General features: G+C 43.5%; 1 protein-coding gene across 14 annotated transcripts in view; it reads right to left on the minus strand.

Moving 5' to 3' along the window:
• The window catches only part of LOC124033634 (pleckstrin homology domain-containing family A member 7-like), a 174,094-nt gene that overhangs the window by 9,920 nt on the left and 150,233 nt on the right, over window positions 1-13,941 (minus strand). For all 14 annotated transcript variants that reach the window (XM_046345763.1, XM_046345758.1, XM_046345759.1 and 11 more), the window contains 4 exons: window positions 7,234-7,464; window positions 3,826-4,047; window positions 3,468-3,601; window positions 3,219-3,364 (listed from right to left, as the gene is read on the minus strand). In XM_046345763.1, the coding sequence (XP_046201719.1) occupies window positions 3,219-3,364; window positions 3,468-3,601; window positions 3,826-4,047; window positions 7,234-7,464 (733 nt within the window). The remainder of the gene's footprint in view (window positions 1-3,218; window positions 3,365-3,467; window positions 3,602-3,825; window positions 4,048-7,233; window positions 7,465-13,941) is intronic.

Consider the following 13,941-nt stretch of genomic DNA (forward strand, 5'->3'; position numbering starts at 1 on the left):
TGCAGAGATTGTGTCCAGTTGTGTGTGTTGGTATTACTGCAGAGATTGTGTCCAGTTGTGTGTGTTGGTATTACTGCAGAGATTGTGTCCAGTTGTGTGTGTTGGTATTACTGCAGAGATTGTGTCCAGTTGTGTGTGTTGGTATTACTGCAGAGAGTGTGTCCGGTTGTGTGTGTTGGTATTACTGCAGAGATTGTGTCCAGTTGTGTGTGTTGGTATTAATGCAGAGATTGTGTCCAGTTGTGTGCGTTGGTATTACTGCAGAGATTGTGTCCAGTTGTGTGTGTTGGTATTACTGCAGAGATTGTGTCCAGTTGTGTGTGTTGGTATTACTGCAGAGATTGTGTCCAGTTGTGTGTGTTGGTATTACTGCAGAGATTGTGTCCAGTTGTGTGTGTTGGTATTACTGCAGAGATTGTGTCCAGTTGTGTTTGTTGGTATTACTGCAGAGATTGTGTCCAGTTGTGTGTGTTGGTATTACTGCAGAGATTGTGTCCAGTTGTGTGTGTTGGTATTACTGCAGAGATTGTGTCCAGTTGTGTGTGTTGGTATTACTGCAGAGATTGTGTCCAGTTGTGTGTGTTGGTATTACTGCAGAGATTGTGTCCAGTTGTGTGTTGGTATTACTGCAGAGATTGTGTCCAGTTGTGTGTGTTGGTATTACTGCAGAGAGTGTGTCCGGTTGTGTGTGTTGGTATTACTGCAGAGATTGTGTCCAGTTGTGTGTGTTGGTATTACTGCAGAGATTGTGTCCAGTTGTGTGTGTTGGTATTACTGCAGAGATTGTGTCCAGTTGTGTGTGTTGGTATTACTGCAGAGATTGTGTCCAGTTGTGTGTGTTGGTATTACTGCAGAGATTGTGTCCAGTTGTGTGTGTTGGTATTACTGCAGAGATTGTGTCCAGTTGTGTGTGTTGGTATTACTGCAGAGATTGTGTCCGGTTGTGTGTGTTGGTATTACTGCAGAGATTGTGTCCAGTTGTGTGTGTTGGTATTACTGCAGAGATTGTGTCCAGTTGTGTGTGTTGGTATTACTGCAGAGAGTGTGTCCGGTTGTGTGTGTTGGTATTACTGCAGACAGTGTGTCCAGTTGTGTGTGTTGGTATTACTGCAGAGATTGTGTCCAGTTGTGTGTGTTGGTATTACTGCAGAGATTGTGTCCAGTTGTGTGTGTTGGTATTACTGCAGAGATTGTGTCCAGTTGTGTGTGTTGGTATTACTGCAGAGAGTGTGTCCAGTTGTGTGTGTGTTGGTATTACTGCAGAGATTGTGTCCAGTTGTGTGTGTTGGTATTACTGCAGAGAGTGTGTCCAGTTGTGTGTGTTGGTATTACTGCAGAGATTGTGTCCAGTTGTGTGTGTTGGTATTACTGCAGAGAGTGTGTCCAGTTGTGTGTGTTGGTATTACTGCAGAGATTGTGTCCAGTTGTGTGTGTTGGTATTACTGCAGAGAGTGTGTCCAGTTGTGTGTTGGTATTACTGCAGAGATTGTGTCCAGTTGTGTGTGTTGGTATTACTGCAGAGATTGTGTCCAGTTGTGTGTGTTGGTATTACTGCAGAGACTGTGTCCAGTTGTGTGTGTTGGTATTACTGCAGAGATTGTGTCCAGTTGTGTGTGTTGGTATTACTGCAGAGAGTGTGTCCAGTTGTGTGTGTTGGTATTACTGCAGAGATTGTGTCCAGTTGTGTGTGTTGGTATTACTGCAGAGATTGTGTCCAGTTGTGTGTGTTGGTATTACTGCAGAGAGTGTGTCCAGTTGTGTGTGTTGGTATTACTGCAGAGATTGTGTCCAGTTGTGTGTGTTGGTATTACTGCAGAGATTGTGTCCAGTTGTGTGTGTTGGTATTACTGCAGAGATTGTGTCCAGTTGTGTGTGTTGGTATTACTGCAGAGAGTGTGTCCAGTTGTGTGTGTTGGTATTACTGCAGAGATTGTGTCCAGTTGTGTGTGTTGGTATTACTGCAGAGAGTGTGTCCAGTTGTGTGTGTGTTGGTATTACTGCAGAGATTGTGTCCAGTTGTGTGTGTTGGTATTACTGCAGAGAGTGTGTCCAGTTGTGTGTGTTGGTATTACTGCAGAGATTGTGTCCAGTTGTGTGTGTTGGTATTACTGCAGAGAGTGTGTCCAGTTGTGTGTGTTGGTATTACTGCAGAGATTGTGTCCAGTTGTGTGTGTTGGTATTACTGCAGAGATTGTGTCCAGTTGTGTGTGTTGGTATTACTGCAGAGAGTGTGTCCAGTTGTGTGTGTTGGTATTACTGCAGAGATTGTGTCCAGTTGTGTGTGTTGGTATTACTGCAGAGATTGTGTCCAGTTGTGTGTGTTGGTATTACTGCAGAGAGTGTGTCCAGTTGTGTGTGTTGGTATTACTGCAGAGATTGTGTCCAGTTGTGTGTGTTGGTATTACTGCAGAGATTGTGTCCAGTTGTGTGTGTTGGTATTACTGCAGAGATTGTGTCCAGTTGTGTGTGTTGGTATTACTGCAGAGATTGTGTCCAGTTGTGTGTGTTGGTATTACTGCAGAGAGTGTGTCCAGTTGTGTGTGTTGGTATTACTGCAGAGATTGTGTCCAGTTGTTGTGTGTTGGTATTACTGCAGAGAGTGTGTCCAGTTGTGTGTGTTGGTATTACTGCAGAGATTGTGTCCAGTTGTGTGTGTTGGTATTACTGCAGAGAGTGTGTCCAGTTGTGTGTGTTGGTATTACTGCAGAGATTGTGTCCAGTTGTGTGTGTTGGTATTACTGCAGAGAGTGTGTCCAGTTGTGTGTGTTGGTATTACTGCAGAGATTGTGTCCAGTTGTGTGTGTTGGTATTACTGCAGAGAGTGTGTCCAGTTGTGTGTGTTGGTATTACTGCAGAGATTGTGTCCAGTTGTGTGTGTTGGTATTACTGCAGAGAGTGTGTCCAGTTGTGTGTGTTGGTATTACTGCAGAGATTGTGTCCAGTTGTGTGTGTTGGTATTACTGCAGAGAGTGTGTCCAGTTGTGTGTGTTGGTATTACTGCAGAGATTGTGTCCAGTTGTGTGTGTTGGTATTACTGCAGAGATTGTGTCCAGTTGTGTGTGTTGGTATTACTGCAGAGAGTGTGTCCAGTTGTGTGTTGGTATTACTGCAGAGATTGTGTCCAGTTGTGTGTGTTGGTATTACTGCAGAGATTGTGTCCAGTTGTGTGTGTTGGTATTACTGCAGAGAGTGTGTCCAGTTGTGTGTGTTGGTATTACCTGCGACCTGCTTGCTCTTGAGGGAGGCCTCTGAGGCCAGTGCGTAAGACATGGTGATGATCCTCTCCTGATTCAGTAGGGCTGAGTCCAGACCCACCACCTCTGGCTGGTCCACCGCCACAGAGGGCCCCGCCAGGATCTGAACACTAATCACACGGACACACACACACCATTACACAATGGATTGAATGGCCTGTCAAACTGATCTTCCATATTGGCCCGGTGTGTAGTGGTGGTGCTGTAATATACCTGGACTTGGCCAGAATGTTCTTGATGCGCTCCATGTTGCGATGGCGAGCCTCCACCTCCTGAGGGCTGAGAGGTTCCTCAGGCTCTGGGTCTATGTAGCGCTCAGGGATTAACACCTTCTGAGGTTTGGCCAGCTACACACAGAGAAAAACACACAGTAGAGGTTTCCTACTAATAGCTATTCGACTCTAGTACCATTACTGTAGGGATTAGGGAATATAACCATTGAAGCTGAAAACAAGTCTATTCAATTGTTTAAACAACATTGTGACAGTACTAAGTCCTTAATGAAATGTTAAAGTGACCAGCTCTGACTTGGTGAGGTTTGATGGTGGAGGTGGTGAGGGTCAGGTTGTACCTCTCGGCTGAGGTCCAGGTCATAGTCCAGCGTCTCCAGATCCACCTCCTGGGTAAGTGTGGACGTGGCTGTAGAGCGGAGGGTCAGCCACTCATCTGACTGGGACCGAGGTCTATCACTGTGCTCTGCTGGACACTCCTCACCCTGGACCACACCCCGCGCCTCCTCCCCCTGCACAGCCCGCTCCAGCAACTGCAGGTCAAACTCCTGCTCTCGCCTCCACTGGAGGAGGAGGGGTAGACAGACATGACAGTTACACACAAACACTACTGCTTCACAGACATAACAGCTACACACCAACACAACCATATTGCTGCTTCACAGACACAACAGCTACACACCAATGCAACCATACTGCTGCTTCACAGACACAACAGTTACACACCAACCCAACCATACTACTGCTTCACAGACACAACCGTTACACACCAACGCAACCATACTGCTGCTTCACAGACACAACAGTTACACACCAACACAACCATACTGCTGCTTCACAGACACAACAGTTACACATCAATACAACCATACTGCTGCTTCACAGACACAACAGTTACACATCAATACAACCATACTGCTGCTTCACAGACTCAACAGTTACACATCAATACAACCATACTGCTGCTTCACAGACACAACAGTTACACATCAATACAACCATACTGCTGCTTCACAGACACAACAGTTACACATCAATACAACCATACTGCTGCTTCACAGACTCAACAGTTACACATCAATACAACCATACTGCTGCTTCACAGACACAACAGTTACACATCAATACAACCATGCTGCTGCTTCACAGACACAACAGTTACACATCAATACAACCATACTGCTGCTTCACAGACACAACAGTTACACATCAATACAACCATACTGCTGCTTCACAGACACAACAGTTACACATCAATACAACCATACTGCTGCTTCACAGACTCAACAGTTACACATCAATACAACCATACTGCTGCTTCACAGACACAACAGTTACACATCAATACAACCATGCTGCTGCTTCACAGACACAACAGTTACACATCAATACAACCATACTGCTGCTTCACAGACACAACAGTTACACATCAATACAACCATACTGCTGATTATAATAATATATGCCATTTAGCAGACGCTTTTATCCAAAGCGACTTACAGTCATGTGTGCATACATTCTACGTATGGGTGGTCCCGGGAATCGAACCCACTACCCTGGCGTTATAAGCGCCATGCTCTACCAACTGAGCTACAGTATTATATTACTGCTGATTCACAGACACAACAGTTACACATCAATACAACCATACTGCTGCTTCACAGACACAACAGTGATACACCAAAACAACCACATTATTAGTCCCCTTTCCAACTGTTGACTCTGGATTTGTTGCTACAATTTCATGGCAACATCCAGTGTGAGACTCTACAGATGTTGATTTCTTCTTCTCTGTAGCTATACTGTATATTGTGCATTTTCCCTTTTTCAAATAAAAAAGGTGATATTTCTGTGCGTGTTTTCCATTCAAACATACATACAATGGCATACAACAGAAGAAATGCAACAGTATTCTCCACAAGCAAAACCACCAGCATGTACAGGCCTGTTGATGGGGGTGTGGTGCACATGCACGTGCAGTATGTGAAGTCCCAAGCTCTCAGACCACAGCATGCATCACTCTACTTGTGCAGTCAGTGATTAGGGAGAAGATGAGGAGGAGAGAGGGATCCATCTAGCTACATCCATTTACATGTACATATTGGTCCCAGGCATCATTGTGCTTACTAGACGGAAACAAAAAATGCCCACTGCAGTAAATACCACAAATACATATTTAATACACATGCAATGAAGAAAAAACACATGGCAAGCATGCATTTATTAGGAATATTTGTGTTTATTTCTTATTTGCAAACCTCTACATTATATATGTGGCGAAGTGGGAGGGAGTTTAGTGATCCTCCATTTGCAGATTAACAGAGAAATAATATGCTGATTTGAGTTCTGATACGACTGTAAATGATTGGCACAATGGATACATGTACTTTACATTAGGCCTTGCTGTGTGTGGAGTCCGTTAACGAGGAGAGATACGTGGTGGTAAGATCCACAAGTCACCACAATCAGAACTACATTCACACTGCTAAAGTCACGCCGTAGAAGCTTTAACTCACGTACAAAGACTAAACGACTAAAACGCACAGTATCAGACGGATGTTGCATCGTATCAAAACGACAAGGCACATTAAATGTATAATGTGATGAGTCAATAGATGATGTTAGAAAATGTTTAATCCAGCAGTCTATATCCACACTTATCCACTCTTTAAAATGGCAGTGAAAATAAACAATGTAAAAAAGTCTAGTTTTTTTAATCTGCAGGATTATGTATGTTTTATCTGAGCAGCACAATGAGACCTGGTTAGAGAATGACAGACCGTTCTAGAAGAAGGGTTTGCGGTTAGTATCTTAGCAGTGGGCTGCACTAGTGCAGTGATAGGAACACAGACTGAAACACTGTCATGGAGCCTGAGAATAGGTCAAACTGCAGTTTAGTCAGGGTGGGACAGATTGAGAGAGTTATTAGCTGCTGTTTGTATCTCCAGTATTGAGGTAACATTAGAGAATAGCTGAGATAACACTTGTTGTTTAGCCAGGGGTGGGTGTAGGGAGGAGGGAGGTAATGGCTATGGGCCGTTAATGCATCAGTAGGGATATGATTCAGTGTAGCACAATCAATCAACTACAATCAACCCCCACAAAGCTCATTTACTGAAGCTGCATTAATGCATCAGTGTTTAGTACTAATAATTCACGTAAAGATTCTCACAAGCTAACCAACAAAAAGCACTTTGACACAGTTAAAGATGGCCGACATATAAGAATGCCGTTTCCATATCTCCCAGGGTCTTTAATAGAGTTGAGGAAGTGAGGTTAATCATTACCATGATCACTATCATAGCAGAGTCTACTTCAGTAGAGACAGACTGTAGTCTAAAATGCATTAATTATGTGAATATCTCTCAATCCTTCCAATCATTTTCTTGCGATGGAGTCAAGGACATTTGAAATCCGGGGCCCCGCCTATTCTGTCCTTTCTGTTATTGCATATTCATAGTCCTTCACTTCCTAGGTGAGAACACCAGGAGTTCCACCTGCATGTCACACCACAGCATCTCTCACCTCTCACCGCTCACACAATCACAGCAGTCAATTCTCACACCCAATTACCTGCTGCACCAGCTAGTTCAGGCCAACTCACACACTCAAACTCACATCAACGGCACTATGAAAACCCTAGGCAACTGAAATGTATTAGTGGTCGCATGCATTGTTACTTCTGCATGCATTGTAGCTGTAGCTCTAATCGTCATGCTTTAGGCGTGTGAGGCGTAGCTCTAACGTACTGAGCCCATGTCTGCAGAAATGGGGCGTTGCTGTGATGATGAGGAGGAGGAGGCTCGTGATGAAGAGGTCTGGCGTTCTCCTTGACTCAGGGTCCTCTTGCGCTGGCGGACCAGAGCTTTCTGGTGCCTCTTCATCCTCTGCAGCTGCTCCTCAGCACTCATCCTCCCCCTGCTCTGCTGCTGCAGCACATCCCCAGAGTACAGACGCTCCAAGGCACTCTTTGGTCTCTCCTGAGAGGAGGGAGGGAGGGTATAAATTAACACAGCCCACGACACCAGCAAGAGAGAGCGGGAGGGAGGGAGCAGTGGAGAGGATGGCAAAGGAAGAGGGGGAGACAGAGAGGGAGTGGTCCTGTAGCTCAGTTGGTAGAGCATGGCGCTTGTAACGCCAGGGTAGTGGGTTCGATCCCCGGGACCACCCATACTTAGAATGTATGCACACATGACTGTAAGTCGCTTTGGATAAAAGCGTCTGCTAAATGGCATATATTATTATTATATTAGGGAGAGGGAGAGCAGGAGGGAAAGAAAGGAGAGATTAAAGAGAGTTTAGGTGCCACAATAATTTTACATTAGATCAAGATGCAAAAAAGTCTGGGAGTTTTTAACAACGAGAAATTTAGAATGTTGAAGAAATCCCATTAAAGTGGATGATTTTTTGGGGGAGGACAAAAAAACGTAATAGTTTAAAAAGTATACATTTTATTTAAAAAAGCTGTATACAACACTATTCCAGACCGGTATGTTTTATAGTTTGAATGGGGTTTCTAGCTTAATCTCGGCCTGCACTCCCAGACGATGAGTTCTCGGTCCATGTTGCAACATTAAAGAGGTTCTCCTGTATACTTTTTAGCCAGTAGATCTGAAAGCTGCGCTCACGAGCCAAAAGTGGTCCCCAAAAATTACTACGAAAAAATTACTACTTACTACGAAACATACACTGTATATACAAAAGTATGTGGACATCCTTCAAATTAGTGGATTGGGCTATTTCAGCCACACCCGTTGCTGACAGGTGTATAAAACTGAGGACACAGTCATGCAATCTCCATAGACAAACATTGGCAGTAGAATGGCCTTACTGAAGAGCTCAGTGACTTTCAGCGCGAGACCGTCATAGAATGCCACATTTCCAACAAGTCAGTTTGTTAAATTTCTGCCCTGCTAGAGCTTCCCCGATCAACTGTAAGAGATCTTATTGTGAATAGTATACGTCTAGGAGCAACAACGGCTCAGTCGCAAAGTGGTAGGCCACACAAGCTCACAGAACGGGACTGCCGAGTGCTGTCCTCGGTTCCAAGACTCATTTTTGAGTTCCAAACTGACTCTGGAAGCAACATCAGCACTGTTTGCTGAGAGCTTCATAAAATTGGTTTCCATGGATGAGCAGCTGCACACAAGTCTAAGATCACCATGTGCAATACCAAGTATCGGCTGGAGTGGTGTAAAGCTCGCCACCATTGGACTCTGGAGCAGTGGAAAAATGCATTCTCTGAAGTGATGAATCACGCTTCACCATCTGACAATCCAACGGACAAATCTGGGTTGCCAGGAGAAGGCTACCTGCCCGAATGCATAGTGTCAACTGTAAAGTTTGGTGGATGAGACATAATGGTCTGGGGCTGTTTTCATGGTTCGGGCTAGGGGGTGGGTGTTCCAGTTAAGGGAAATATTAACACCACAGCATACAATGAAATTCTAGACGATTATGTGCTTCCAACTTTGAGTCAACAGTTTGGGGAAGGCCCTTTCCTGTTTCAGCATGACAATGCACCCGTGCACAAAGCGAGGTCCATACAGAAATGGTTTGTTGAGATTGGTGTGGAAGAACTTGACTGGCCTGCACAGAGCCCTGACCTCAACCCCATCAAACAGTGGCCGACCTCACTAATGATCTTGTGGCTGAATGGAAGCATGTCCCCGCAGCAATGTTCCAACATCTAGTGGAAAGTCTTACCAGAAGAGTGGCTGTTATAGCAAAGATGGGATGAACTCTATATTAATGCCCGTGATTTTGGAAAGAGATGTTCGACGAGTGTTCTCCTACTTTTGGTCATTTAGATATGTGCACCACATCATTGCTATTTCTCAGGCTCTGCTGTGTGTGCATCTTGGGGTCGTGGCTAGAACTTGAATTGCTAGGGAGCTGGCCCACGTGGGGAACGATGTAGGTAAAATGTCGCAGCACAGCTTCCAGAATATGTTTTGCTTTCAAACTCGAGATTTCGTGGCTAATTGAACTAAATCATTCTTCTCATATTGTGCATGTATGATCTACATATTGACACATTGAGCCCAAAGCAGGAGGTTTAAAAATACTTAGTGGTCGCCAAAGTTCCGGAGCATGTCTTTAAACCAGTCATTCATTAGCATTGCATAGGCTGTCTTACACCCCCTCAAGTTGTAGATGATTAAAAGGTGGCTGAAATTCCTGATTTGGCCTCGTTTGAGATTTGGTTCATTAAGAAATGTTAGCGGCCATGACTGAATTTAAACGTGAGTTGATTTCGGGGTGTAGTTTGATGTGGGTGTTTTGTGTGTGTGTGTGTGTGTGTGTGTGTGTGTGTGTGTGTGTGTGTGTGTGTGTGTGTGTGTGTGTGTGTGTGTGTGTGTGTGTGTGTGTGTGTGTGTGTGTGTGTGTGTGTGTGTGTGTGTGTGTGTGTGTGTGTGTGTGTGTGTGTGTGTGTTTGCAGGTGGAAAGAGTTAGCCAAATTATTTCGCCAATTAGCTTAATCCAGCTGGTGTACAACCGTGGCAAAATTGGTTTGACTTTGGATAGCCTATCTCTGGGCTACTTAACTACTCAACGTAAATGAGACAATATTTTTGTTGCATACCTTTTAGCTTTTAATAGTTGTATATGAATTTCTACAATTTATAGTGTTTTGAGGTTTTTAAGTCATTGAGCTATTGGAACTTTTAAATGAGAAGTTGTTTTTTAGGGGCAGTTGCTCTTTAATGTGACTTGCTCAGAAGTCACATTTTAAATAATGACCTAACTTATTTTAGATTTTATTCTTTGGAACACAATTTTTCATACACCATTCAAACGTGCAGGCCGAGAAACCCCATTAAAACTTGCAGGCTGAGAAACCCCATTCAAATGTGGAGGCCGAGAAACCCCATTCAAATGTGGAGGCCGAGAAACCCCATTCAAATGTGGAGGCCGAGAAACCCCATTCAAACGTGCAGGCTGAGAAACCCCATTCAAATGTGGAGGCCGAGAAACCCCATTCAAATATGCAGGCTGAGAAACCCCATTCAAATGTGGAGGCCGAGAAACCCCATTCAAATGTGGAGGCCGAGAAACCCCATTCAAATGTGGAGGCCGAGAAACCCCATTCAAACGTGCAGGCCGAGAAACCCCATTCAAACATGCAGGCCGGGAAACCCCATTCAAACTTTAAAACATGTATACCGGTCTCGAATAGTATTCTTGTACACAGCCTTTTGATAAAATGTATACTTTTTAAACTATTAAGCTTTTTGTCCTCCCCCCCCAAAAAATCAGCGACTTTAATGGGATTTCTTCAATATTCTAAAGCTCTCGTTGTTAAAAACTCCCAGACTTCCAAGATTCTATTCACTGTAAACAATGTGACTTTCCCAACAATTTATACAAAAACTTAGAGAAGGAAATCTTAGTCTGCGTTTCTGCTATTTAAATTTGAAACCAGAACAGAAATATATTTGACCAATCAAACCACACAGCTGCTTTAGTAACCGCATCAACAATTTTTTCTCTCAATGTTTTGAAACCGCTGCCATTTTGACCACTTTCCCAACCACTAGGACAACAACATAGAATACAAAATCTTAGTCTACTTCTAAGCTATTCAAATCGGAAATCAGAATAGGAATAACTTACACCAATCACGATCTACAGCTGTTTTAGTAACCGCATCACCTACCTTAATTAAGCTAACTTCATACTGTTGAATTAACTGCCGTGGAACTTTCAGAAATGTCAAATTATAGAAGTAGGGGTACACATTCCATGAATGAGAATCACTAATTAGTGTGACTTGCTTCTGCAAGAACACTCTAGTTAATTGATATACTTCTGACTTATCAGTGTGCCTTGCTTCACAAGACCACTCTAAATATTTAGAGTGGTCTTGCCCAAGCCTCCCCCATTTCTCCTTCACCCAAATACAGATAGCTGATGTTCTGAAAGAGCTGCAAAATCTGGACTCCTACAAATCAGCTGGGCTAGACAATCTGGACTCTCTCTTTCTAAAATTATCCGCCGCAATTGTTGCAACCCCTATTACTAACCTGTTCAACTCTCTTTCGCATCGTCTGAGATCCCTAAAGATTGGAAAGCTGCCACGGTCATCCCCCTCTTCAAAGTGAGTGACACTCTAGACCAAAGCTGTTACAGACCTATATCTATCCTACCCTGCCTATCTAAAGTCTTCGAAAGCCAAATTAACAAACAGATCACCGACCATTTTGAATCCCACCATACCTTCTCTGCTATGCAATCTGGTTTCCGAGCTGGTCATGGGTGCACCTCAGCCACGCTCAAGGTCCTAAACGACATCATAAAAGACACTACTGTGCAGCCATATTCATCGACCTAGCCAAGGCTTTCGACTCTGTCAATCACCGCATTCTTATCGGCAGACTCATCAGCCTTGGTTTCTCAAATGACTGCCTCGCCTGCTTCACCAACTACTTCTCAGATAGAGTTCTGTGTGTCAAATCGGAGGGCCTGTTGTCCGGACCTCTGGCAGTCTCTTCAACATCTTCTTCAACCGATCTCTGCCCGCACAAGCCCGCCCGACTAGCATCACTACTCTGGACGGTTCCGACTTAGAATATGTGGACAACTACAAAGACCTAGGTGTCTGGTTAGACTGTAAACTCTCCTTCCAGACTCACATTAAGCATCTCCAATCCAAAGTTAAATCTAGAATTGGCTTCCTATTTCACAACAAAGCATCCTTCACTCATGCTGCCAAACATACCCTTGTAAAACTGACTATCCTACAGATCCTTGACTTCGTGATGTCATTTACAAAATAGCCCCCAACGCTCTACTCAGCAAACTGGATGTAGTCTATCACAGTGCCATCCGTTTTGTCACCAAAGCCCCATATACGACCCACCACTGCGACCTGTATGCTCTCGTTGGCTGGCTACATATTCGTCACCAGACCCACTGGCTCCAGATCATCTATAAGTCTTTGCTAGGTAAAGCACATCCTTATCTCAGCTCACTGGTCACCATAGCAGCACCCACCCATAGCACGCGCTCCAGCAGGTATATTTCACTGGTCACCCCCAAAGCCAACTCCTGCTTGGCCGCCTTCCCTTCCAGTTCTCTGCTGCCAATGACTGGAACAAATTGCAAAAATCACTGAAGCTGGAGAATTATATCTCCCTAACTAACTTTAAGCATCAGCTGTCAGAGCAGCTTACCGATCATTGCACCTGTACATAACCCATCTGTACATAACCCATCTGTAAGTAGCACACCTGTCACGCCCTGACCTTGGTATTCTTTGTTTTCTTTATTATTTTGGTTAGGTCAGGGTGGGACATGGGTGATATGTGTGTTTTTGTCTTATTCTAGGGTGTTTGTACTGTCTAGGGTTTTTAGTAGATTTATGGGGTTGTTTTCATCTAGGTGTCTATGTTATGTTGTACGTTTGCACATTGTTTATATAGCGGTCACGTTCGTCTTAATCGTTTTGTTGTTTTTTGTTTAAGTGTTCTTCTTGTTCTTCATTAAATAAAGAAGAATGTATTCACACCACGCGGCGCTTTGGTCCCCTCCATACGACGATTGTGACAACACCCAACTACCTCATCCCCATGTTATTTGTTTTGTTTGTTAATCCTTTGCACCCCAGTATCTCTATTTGTGCATTCATCTTCTGCACATCTATCACTCCAGTGTTTATTTGCTAAATTGTAATTATTTCGCCACTATGGCCTATTTATTGCCTTACCTCCCTAATCTTACTACATTTGCACACACTGTATATATACCTTTCTATTGTGTTATTGACTCTATGTTTGCTTATTCCATGTGTAACTCTGTGTTGTTTGTGTCCCACTGCTTTCCTTTATCTTGGCCAGGTCGCAGTTGTAAATGAGAACTTGTTCTCAAATGGCCTACCTGGTTAAATAAAGGTGAAATAAAAATATATAAAAAATATATATATTAAATATTTCACCTACTTCTGAGTTATAGTTATTTGTGTTCCTTGCTTCAGCAACGCCACTCTATATATCAAAATACTACTACTTGGCCTGCTACTACCACATTCACACACTACTACTACTACTACTACTACTACTACTACTACTACTACTACTACTACTACTACTGGGATACTGCAGTCAGTAATTCTACTGTTACTATACAACTAGCGGCTATCCCACAGCTGTAATACAGTATCTACTTGTACTACTACACTAGCCTACATTTTTAATCAATAGCAATTTAAACTTCTAATCTTGTTTGATTATTATAACAATACTGTTGGCCAGCTGGAATAAGTCAAAAGTTTTCTTCATGGAAAATAACCTTGTTTTTTCCCATGTACTCAGCGTTTTGTACTAGATGCTGCATCTAATCAAGTCAGCTTGTCTCAGCTCCACAAAAGTAAAAGCCATGACAGGATTTAGAAACAATATTTGTGATGCCTCTCCACCTTGTCTCTTGACTCCTAGTCAGTCAGAAATAGTTGGAGT

This window comes from Oncorhynchus gorbuscha, linkage group LG04, assembly GCF_021184085.1.
Source record: "Oncorhynchus gorbuscha isolate QuinsamMale2020 ecotype Even-year linkage group LG04, OgorEven_v1.0, whole genome shotgun sequence".
Taxonomy (NCBI): domain Eukaryota; kingdom Metazoa; phylum Chordata; class Actinopteri; order Salmoniformes; family Salmonidae; genus Oncorhynchus; species Oncorhynchus gorbuscha.